The sequence below is a fragment of the Bufo gargarizans genome, chromosome 9 (assembly GCF_014858855.1).
Source record: "Bufo gargarizans isolate SCDJY-AF-19 chromosome 9, ASM1485885v1, whole genome shotgun sequence".
NCBI lineage: Eukaryota > Metazoa > Chordata > Amphibia > Anura > Bufonidae > Bufo > Bufo gargarizans.
The window spans coordinates 19,732,648-19,744,937 of NC_058088.1; the positions used below are offsets into that span (position 1 = coordinate 19,732,648).

At 43.8% G+C, this 12,290-nt stretch overlaps 1 protein-coding gene across 4 annotated transcripts in view; it reads left to right on the forward strand.

The window, feature by feature from the left end:
• LOC122946540 (class I histocompatibility antigen, F10 alpha chain-like) overlaps nucleotides 1–12,290 on the forward strand; it is a 131,924-nt gene that overhangs the window by 92,499 nt on the left and 27,135 nt on the right. For all 4 annotated transcript variants that reach the window (XM_044306242.1, XM_044306247.1, XM_044306244.1 and 1 more), the window contains exon 2: nucleotides 7,966–8,226. In XM_044306242.1, coding sequence (XP_044162177.1) covers nucleotides 7,966–8,226 — 261 coding nt within the window. The remainder of the gene's footprint in view (nucleotides 1–7,965; nucleotides 8,227–12,290) is intronic.

Below are 12,290 nucleotides of genomic sequence, written 5' to 3' on the forward strand. Positions count from 1 at the left end.
CATTTTCACCACTGTGTGGCATCTCCCCTTCTTCTTACAACACTCAACAGACGTCTGGGGACCGAGGAGACCAGTTTCTCAGGTTTAGAAATAGGAATGCTCTCCCATTCTTGTCTAATACAGGCCTCTAACTGTTCAATCGTCTTGGGCCTTCTTTGTTGCACCTTCCTCTTTATGATGCGCCAAATGTTCTCTATAGGTGAAAGATCTGGACTGCAGACCGGCCATTTCAGTCCCCGGATCCTTCTCCTACGCAGCCATGATGTTGTGATTGATGCAGAATATGGTCTGGCATTATCTTGTTGAAAAATGCAGGGTCTTCCCTGAAAGAGATGACGTCTGGATGGGAGCAGATGTTGTTCTAGAACCTGAATATATTTTTCTGCATTGATGGTGCCTTTCCAGACATGCAAGCTGCCCATGCCACACGCACTCATGCGACCCCATACCATCAGAGATGCAGGCTTCTGAACTGAGCGTTGATAACGACTTGGGTTGTCCTTGTCCTCTTTGGTCCGGATGACATGGCGTCCCAGATTTCCAAAAAGAACTTCGAATCGTGACTCGTCTGACCACAGAACAGTCTTCCATTTTGCCACACTCCATTTTAAATGATCCCTGGCCCAGTGAAAACGCCTGAGCTTGTGGATCTTGCTTAGAAATGGCTTCTTCTTTGCACTGTAGAGTTTCAGCTGGCAACGGCGGATGGCACGGTGGATTGTGCTCACTGACAATGGTTTCTGGAAGTATTCCTGAGCCCATTCTGGGATTTCCTTTACAGTAGCATTCCTGTTTGTGGTGCAGTGTCGTTTAAGGGCCCGGAGATCACGGGCATCCAGTATGGTTTTACGGCCTTGACCCTTACGCACAGAGATTGTTCCAGATTCTCTGAATCTTCGGATGATGTTATGCACAGTTGATGATGATGGATGCAAAGTCTTTGCAGTTTTTTGCTGGGTAACACCTTTCTGATATTGCTCCACTATCTTTCTGCGCAACATTGTGGGAATTGGTGATCCTCTACCCATCTTGGCCTCTGAGAGACACTGCCACTCTGAGAAGCTCTTTTTATACCCAATCATGTTGCCAATTGACCTAATTAGTGTTAATTGCTCTTCCAGCTCTTCGTTATGCTCAAACTTACTTTTTCCAGCCTCTTATTGCTACTTGTCCCAACTTTTTGGGGATTTGTTGACACCGTGAAAATTTGAATCAACGTATTTTTCCTTTAAAATGATACATTTACTCGGATTAAACGTTTGATCTGTCATCTACGTTCTATTACAAATAAAATATTGACATTTGCCATCTCCACATCATTGCATTCAGTTTTTATTCACAATTTGTTTAGTGTCCCAACTTTTTTGGAATCCGGTTTGTAGTAACAAGACAGATTTGCAAAAAATGGCCTGGGCAGGAAGATGAAAACTGGCCCGGGGTAGAAACGGTTAATAAGGTAGAGAACACCGACTCTGATAGCCCCTTCTGGATTAAAAGAGACCTTTCAAAAACCATGCCGTCAAGTGAAGTCCTTTGACTGTGGATGAATTACTGGGCCTTCAGACAAGATCCATAATCTCTGGAAGGACCCATGGCTCCCTGACCGACAGCAGTCTCAACCAGGTGAACCATGCTCGACGGGGCCAAAAGGGGGCTATCAAAATCACAGAAGCTCTGTCCTCCCTTATTTTGTTCAACACCTTGGGAATTAAATGTAACGAAGTGAAAGCATACAGAAGACCCCTGTCCCAAGGTTGGAGGAAGGCATCTACTGCTGTGGGAGAATCACCTGGAGAAAGGGAGAAGAACCTTCTTACCTTCCTGTTCCTTTTTGTAGCGAAGAGGTCTATATCTAGCACCCCCCACAGGCTTACTATTTTGGCAAATACCTCCTGATTTAAGGACCATTCCCTCTGGTCTAGACGGTTTTAAATCAGGAAGTTCACTTTCCAGTTGTCTACACCTCTGATATGTAGGGCTGATAGTGACAAGACTTTCCCCTCCAGCAAGGAGAATATCTGACTCTCAAATCCCATCAACTCCTTGGATCGGGTTCCCCCTCGATGATTTAAATAGGCACCACGGAACCCTTGTCAGACAACACCTTTAAATGTCGGTACTGAAGCCAAGGCAGAATCTCCTGCAAAGTCTTCGGAACCGCTGTCAATTCTTTTGCGTTGGAAGAAATCTCCCAATCTGCACTGCCCCAGGAACCCTGAAAGACTCTGTCCAGAACATGGCTCCCCCACCCAGACAGACTGGCATCTGTAGTGACTACTAAAGGGTTTAACACCTTCCACGGGACCCCCTGATCTAGATTCTCGTGCACCAGCCACCGACGGGTCTTCCTGGAGATGAGAATCTTGTTGTCCAGCTCCTCCAGTCTCCCTGACCAGGACTGAAGAATCTCCCATTGGAGACACCTGGAATGGACATGAGCCCACATAACTGCCGGAATGCAAGATGGGGTACCAAGGATGGACATAGCTTTTCTGACTGAAACGTAAGGGCATAGAATCAAATTCCGCACCACTGACCAAAGTAAGGTCAGTGGTGTGGAATTTGATTCCAGGTGTCCAAGGTCAAAAAGGATCTCTGGGAGGTCGAGTTCAATAATATCCCCAGGAACCTCTGCGACTGTTGGGGGATCATTCTGGATTTCTCCATGTTCACTATCCACCCCAATGATTCCAGGGTCTGAATTACTTGATTTACCTGAGAAAGACAACTCTGCCTGGATGGGGCCACCATAACAAAATCGTCCAGGTACGGGACCAATAAAATGTCCTTCTCTCTTATGTGAGCCGCCATTTCTGCCACCAGCTTGGTAAATATACAGGGAGCCATGGAAATCCCGAATGGAAGCATCTGGAACCGACAGTGTCTTATTCTCCCCTTCAGATGCAGTGCCGCTCTCAGAAACTTTTGATGACCAGGAATCGGCAGATGGTAATTCGCATCCTTTATATCCAGCACTACCATAAAGCAATCCTTGTAAGGGCTCCTGCACACGACCATTGTTGTTTTGCAGTCTGTTTTTCACTGATCCGTTGTTCCGTATCTGAGGTTTTTTCTCTCCGATTTAGGGCTCGTTCACACGACCATGCTGTTTTTTGCGGTACGGAACAGGAGGCCCTATATAGAAATGCCTATTCTTGTCCACAAGACGGACAAGAATAGGACAGGACTCATAATTTTTGTGGGGCCATGCAACGGATGCGGACAGCATCTTTTGAGGACCCATTGAAATGAATGGTTCCGTATACAGACCGTATACAGAACGCAGAAAACGGCTCGTATACGGAACGCAAAATACGTTGGTGTGAACGAGCCCCTAAGTCCTCTTCCGTTCCGTTATTCCACAAAATATATCTGTATGGTTTCGGTATGCGATCCGTTTTTAATCACTAAACACATGAGCAATATGGGCTAGGCATATAATTTCTACAGTATGGATCCGCAAAATACGGATGACATACAGATGTGTTCCGTTTGCGTTCCGTATTTTTTGCGGACCCATTGACTTGAATGGGGTCTCGGACCGTGATTTGCAGACAATAATAGGACATTCACTACTTTTTTGCGGAACGGAAATACGGAAATGGAATGCACACAGAGTACCTTCCGTTGTTTTTGCGGACCCATTGAAGTTAATGGTTCCGCAATACAGTTCGCAATAAAAAAAACGGAAAGGAAGCGGATAGAAAATACGTTTGTGTACATGAGCCTTAAAGGAGATCTATTACAGATTTCTGGATTCGGGCAGAACGTCGTGCGGCTCCATAGAAATAAATGGGTCCGCGATTCCATTCCGCAAAATGCGGAATAAAATTGCGGACGTGTTAATGGACCCTAAGAGACTGTTTTCATTGTACACATTCATGGTTTCTCCAAGAAAAAGTATGTGAACCCTTTGGAATGATATGGATTTCTGCACAAATTGGTCATAAAATGTGATCTGATCTTCATCTAAGTCACAACAATAGACAATCACAGTCTGCTTAAACTAATAACACACAAAGAATTACATGTTACCATGTTTTTATTGAACACACGATGTAAACATTCACAGTGCAGGTAGAAAAAGTATGTGAACCCTTGGATTTAATAACTGGTTGAACCTCCTTTGGCAGCAATAACTTCAACCAAACGTTCCCTGTAGTTGCAGATCAGACGTGCACAACGGTCAGGAGTAATTCTTGACCATTCCTCTTTACAGAACTGTTTCAGTTCAGCAATATTCTTGGGATTTCTGGTGTGAATCGCTTTCTTGAGGTCATGCCACCGCATCTCAATCGGGTTGAGGTCAGGACTCTGACTGGGCCACTCCAGAAGGCGGATTTTCTTCTGTTTAAGCCATTCTGTTGTTGATTTACTTCTATGCTTTGAGTCGTTGTCCTGTTGCAACACCCATCTTCTGTTGAGCTTCAGCTGGTGGACAGATGGCCTTAAGTTCTCCTGCAAAATGTCTTCATAAACTTGGAAATTCATTTTTCCTTCGATGATAGCAATCCGTCCAGGCCCTGACGCAGCAAAGCAGCCCCAAACCATGATGCCCCCACCACCATACTTCACAGTTGGGATGAGGTTTTGATGGTGTGTTGTGCCTCTTTTTCGCCACACATAGTGTTGTGTGTTTCTTCCAAACAACTCAACTTTGTTTTCATCCGTCCACAGAATATTTTGCCAGTACTGCTGTGGAACATCCAGGTGCTCTTGTGCAAACTGTAAATGTGCAGCAATGTTTTTTTGGACAGCAGTGGCTTCCTCTGTGGTATCCTCCCATGAAATCCATTCTTGTTTAGTGTTTTACGTATCGTAGATTCGCTAACAGGGATGTTAGCATATGCCAGAGACTTTTCTAAGTCTTTAGCTGACACTCTAGGATTCTTCTTCACCTCATTGAGCAGTCTGCGCTGTGCTCTTGCAGTCATCTTTACAGGACGGCCACTCCTAGGGAGAGTAGCAGCAGTGCTGAACTTTCTCCATTTATAGACAATTTGTATTACCGTGGACTGATGAACAGCAAGGGTTTTGGAGATACTTTTATAACCCTTTCCAGCTTTATGCAAGTCAACAATTCTTAATCGTAGGACTTCTGAGAGCTCTTTTGTGCGAGGCATCATTCACATCAGGCAATGCTTCTTGTGAAAAGCAAACCCAGAACTGGTGTGTGTTTTTTATAGGGCAGCTGTAACCAACACCTCCAATCTCATCTCATTGATTGGACTCCAGTTGGCTGACACCTCACTCCAATTAGCTCTTGGAGATGTCATTAGTCGAGGGGTTCACATACTTTTTCCAACTGCACTGTGAATGTTTACATGGTATGTTCAATAAAAACATGGTAACATTTAATTATTTGTGTGTTATTAGGTTAAGCAGACTGTGATTGTCTATTGTTGTGACTTAGATGAAGATCAGATCACATTTTATGACCAATTTGTGCAGAAATCCATATCATTCCAAAGGGTTCACATACTTTTTCTTGCAACTGTATATAACGGGCAAGTCACCCGTTCGGCTCTTTCTGTAACTCCCATAGACTGCAGTGGAGAAGGCAGCGGCCTGGACCGGGGGTTAGAGGATCGGTAACGCCCCCAGAGGCGGACCTGTGGATGAGCCAATAAGGAAGTGACTGACAGAACGCTCCGGCTCACCGTACAGAAGGAGGTTCTGCAGCAGCTGGGGCATGTATTATATGGAGCAATGTATTATATAGAACAGGGGTACTCAAGTACTTTTTTTTTTAACGGTCAACATACCTGAGTCTGCTGTAGGATGAAGGTCCGAACTGTAAAACAAAAAAAGATATAATGAGGGATAACACCATTGGCGTGTAGCACTGCATTATTATTATTTTTTTACAATAATCCCCACCTCCAAGCCCATCTAATCTCCTTTCTGCCGACCAAACACTAAGAATGTTCTTTCAGTGCCCCCTTACAATAATGATGCCCCTTTAATGCCCCTCAGACAGTATGATACCCCTAAGTGCACCATCACAGCAGGGTGCCCCTGACACATTGTGATGCATCTTTAGTTCCTCCCTACAGAGTATGAATACCCCAAGTGCCACCTCACAGTAGTAATGCCCTCTGTGCCCCTTCACAGTTGTAATGCCCTCTTTGTGCCCCTTTATAGTAATAATCCCCATTGTGACCCCTTCACAGTAATAATGCCCTCTGTGTCCCCTTCACATTAGCAATGCCCTCTGTGTCCCCTTCACATTAGCAATGCCCATTGTGCCCCCTCCATGGTTGAAATGCCCATTGTGCCCCCTTCACGCTAGCAATGCCCATTGTGCCCCCTCCAGAGTAGAAATTTCCATTGTGCCCCCTCCAGAGTAGAAATGCCCATTGTGCCTTCTTCACATTAGCAATGCCCATTGTGCCCCATCCAGAGTAGAAATGCCCATTGTGCCCCCCCTCCCGAGTAGAAATGCCCATGGTGCCCCCTCCAGAGTAGAAATGCCCATTGTCCCCCGCTCCAGAGTAGAAATGCCCATTGTGCCCCCCTCCAGAGTAGAAATGCCCATTGTGCCCCCTTCACATTAGCAATGCCCATTGTGACCCCTTCACATTAGCAATGCCCATTGTGCCCCCTACAGAGTAGAAATGCCCATTGTGCCTCCTTCACATTAGCAATGCCCATTGTGCCCCCCTCCAGAGTAGAAATGCCCATTGTGCCCCCTTCACATTAGCAATGCCCATTGTGCCCCCTACAGAGTAGAAATGCCCATTGTGCCTCCTTCACATTAGCAATGCCCATTGTGCCTCCTTCACATTAGCAATGCCCATTGTGCCCCCTACAGAGTAGAAATGCCCATTGTGCCTCCTTCACATTTGCAATGCCCATTGTGCCCCCTCCACTCATTGTGCCCCCTCTGTGTTTAAAAAAAACCCCACAGTAACTGCTCCCCTTGTCCCGTTCCTGAAGCTCACAGTTCTCTCTCCCCTGCAGACAGAGATCCCTCTGCAGCACTGTGTGGGCAGAGCTTATGCAGATTTCAGGGCTGCAGGCTCCGCCCACACAGTCCAGCAGCGCGATCCCTGCCTGCAGGCTGAATGGTGGAGCGGGGAGAAGTCTTCCTGCTTCACCATTCAGAGCGCAGCTGACCTGAAGAAGGAGAAGAGTGCGGGGAGCTGAGCAGAGAGGGACAGGACCCAGCTCCCTGCGCTCCAGCAATGAGCGCTTCCATCTGTATTGATGGACTCTGGCACCCCGAGAGATGGCACCCGGGTGCATGCAGGGGTCCGGACAGCTGGCAACCACAGTCCGTATTCGGTCCGCCAGTTGAGTTCCCCTGATATAGAACATCAGTATAATGTACAGCAGAGCGTCCATTGTATCCGGGACAAAGGAGACTGCGGAGGAAAGAGACATGAGAGACGAGGAGAACTGAGGAAACATGTTACATCTCACATACATGACCCTGTCACCTACACGCTGTACATACATGACCCTGTCATCTACACGCTGTACATACATGACCCTGTCACCTACACGCTGTACATACATGACCCTGTCCCCTACACACTGTACATACATGACCCAGTCACCTACACGCTGTACATACAGGACCCTGTACCTACACGCTGTACATACATGACCCTGTCACCTACACGCTGTACATACATGACCCTGTCACCTACACACTGTACATACATGACCCTGTCACCTACACGCTGTACATACATGACCCTGTCACCTACACGCTGTACATACAGGACCCTGTCACCTACACACTGTACATACATGACCCTGTCACCTACACGCTGTACATACATGACCCTGTCACCTACACACTGTACATACATGACCCTGTCACCTACACGCTGTACATACATGACCCTGTCCCCTACACACTGTACATACATGACCCTGTCACCTACACGCTGTACATACATGGTGCCCTCCTCCTGTAGTGTATGTGTGATATGTAACACTCTGTATCTCTCTTAGACAGTCACTCTCTGCGCTATTATATGACGGCGGTCTCAGCTCCGGGGTCCGGGCTGCCGGAATATTCTGAAGTCGGATACGTGGATGATCGGGAGATTGTGAATTATAACTCAGAGAGCGGAGGAGTGAAACCCAACGTGAAGTGGATGGAAAAAGTGGATCCAGGATACTGGGAGCATAATACACAGAACGCTAAAGTAAATGAGGCCGTATTCAGATATAATGTGAGGACAGTGATGAGCCGCTTCAACCAGACCGGAGGTGAGAGACAATACACCGTATACACTGATATACACACTACACCATATACACTGATATACACACTACACCGTATACACACTACACCGCATATACTGATATACACACTACACTGTATATGCTAATATGCACACTACACCGTATACACTAATGTACACACTGCACCGTATACACCGATATACACACTACACCTTATACACTGATATACACACTACACCTTATACACTAATATACACACTGCACCGTATACACCGATATACACACTACACTGTATACACCGATATACACACTACACTGTATACACCGATATACACACTACACCGTATACACCGATATACACACTACACTGTATACACCGATATACACACTACACTGTATACACCGATATACACATTACACCGATATACACACTACACCGTATACACTGATATACACACTACACCGTATACACCGATATACACACTACACCGTATACACTGATATACACACTACACCGTATACACGATATACACACTACACTGTATACACCGATATACACACTACACTGTATACACCGATATACACACTACACCGTATACACACTACACCGCATATACTGATATACACACTACACTGTATATGCTAATATGCACACTACACCGTATACACTAATGTACACACTACACCGTATACACTGATATACACACTACTCCATATACACTGATATACACACTACACCGTATACACTGATATACACACTACACCGTATACACCGATATACACACTACACTGTATACACTGATATACACACTACACCGTATACACCGATATACACACTACACTGTATACACCGATATACACACTACACCGTATACACTGATATACACACTACACCGTATACACACTACACCGCATATACTGATATACACACTACTCCGTATACACAGATATACACACTACACCGTATACACTGATATACACACTACACCGCATATACTGATATACACACTACACCGTATACACACTACTCCGTATACAAGATACTCCGTTTATATACACTAATATACACACTACACTGTATACACACTACACCGCATATACTGATATACACACTACTCCGTATACACCGATATAGACGATACACAGTATATATGCACTAATATACACACTACACCGTATACACTAATATACACACAGTACACCGTATACACACTACAGCGTATACACACGGTACTCCGTATACACTAATATACACACTACATCGTATACACCGATATACACAGTACACCGTATACACTAATATACACATACTACACCATATACACTAATATAACACACTACACCGTATACACTGATATACACACTACACCGTATACAGTGATATACACATTACACTGATATCCACACTACACCGTGTAAACTAATATCCACACTACACCGTATACACTGATATACACACTACACCGTATACACTAATATAACACACTACACTGATATCCACACTACACTGTATTCACTAATATAACACACTACACCGTATACACCGATATACACACTACACCGTATACACCGATATACACACTACACCGTATACACTGATATACACACTACACCGTATACACCGATATACACACTACACTGTATACACCGATATACACACTACACCGTATACACTGATATACACACTACACCGTATACACTGATATACACACTACACCGCATATACTGATATACACACTACACCGTATACACACTACTCCGTATACAAGATACTCCGTTTATATACACTAATATACACACTACACTGTATACACACTACACCGCATATACTGATATACACACTACTCCGTATACACCGATATAGACGATACACAGTATATATGCACTAATATACACACTACACCGTATACACTAATATACACACAGTACACCGTATACACACTACAGCGTATACACACGGTACTCCGTATACACTAATATACACACTACACCGTATACACCGATATACACACTACACCGTATACACTGATATACACACTACACCGTATACACTGATATACACACTACTCCATATACACTGATATACACACTACACTATATACACCGATATACACACTACACCTTATACACTGATATACACACTACACCGTATACACTAATATACACACTGCACCGTATACACCGATATACACACTACACTGTATACACCGATATACACACTACACTGTATACACTGATATACACACTACACTGTATACACCGATATACACACTACACTGTATACACCGATATACACATTACACCGATATACACACTACACCGTATACACTGATATACACACTACACCGTATACACCGATATACACACTACACCGTATACACCGATATACACACTACACCGTATACACTGATATACACACTACACCGTATACACCGATATACACACTACACTGTATACACCGATATACACACTACACTGTATACACTGATATACACACTACACCGTATACACACTACACCGCATATACTGATATACACACTACTCCGTATACACAGATATACACACTACACCGTATACACTGATATACACACTACACCGCATATACTGATATACACACTACACCGTATACACACTACTCCGTATACAAGATACTCCGTTTATATACACTAATATACACACTACACTGTATACACACTACACCGCATATACTGATATACACACTACTCCGTATACACCGATATAGACGATACACCGTATATATGCACTAATATACACACTACACCGTATACACTAATATACACACAGTACACCGTATACACACTACAGCGTATACACACGGTACTCCGTATACACTAATATACACACTACACCGTATACACCGATATACACAGTACACCGTATACACTAATATACACATACTACACCATATACACTGATATCCACACTACACCGTATACACTAATATAACACACTACACCGTATACACTGATATACACACTACACCGTATACACACTACACCGTATACAGTGATATACACATTACACTGATATCCACACTACACCGTGTAAACTAATATCCACACTACACCGTATACACTGATATACACACTACACCGTATACACTAATATAACACACTACACTGATATCCACACTACACTGTATTCACTAATATAACACACTACACCGTATACACCGATATACACACTACACCGTATACAGTGATATACACACTACACCGTATACACTGATATACACACTACACCGTATACACCGATATACACACTACACTGTATACACCGATATACACACTACACCGTATACACTGATATACACACTACACCGTATACACACTACACCGCATATACTGATATACACACTACTCCGTATACACAGATATACACACTACACCGTATACACTGATATACACACTACACCGCATATACTGATATACACACTACACCGTATACACACTACTCCGTATACAAGATACTCCGTTTATATACACTAATATACACACTACACTGTATACACACTACACCGCATATACTGATATACACACTACTCCGTATACACCGATATAGACGATACACAGTATATATGCACTAATATACACACTACACCGTATACACTAATATACACACAGTACACCGTATACACACTACAGCGTATACACACGGTACTCCGTATACACTAATATACACACTACACCGTATACACCGATATACACAGTACACCGTATACACTAATATACACACACTACACCATATACACTGATATCCACACTACACCGTATACACTAATATACACACACTACACCATATACACTGATATACACACTACACCGTATACACCGATATACACACTACACCGTATACACCGATATACATACTACACCGTATACACTGATATACACACTACACCGTATACACACTACACCGTATACACTGATATCCACACTACACCGTGTAAACTAATATCCACACTACACCGTATACACTGATATACACACTACACCGTATACACTGATATACACACTACACCGTATACACACTGTTGTGCTGTAAACTTTGTGAATTTTGTGTTTGAT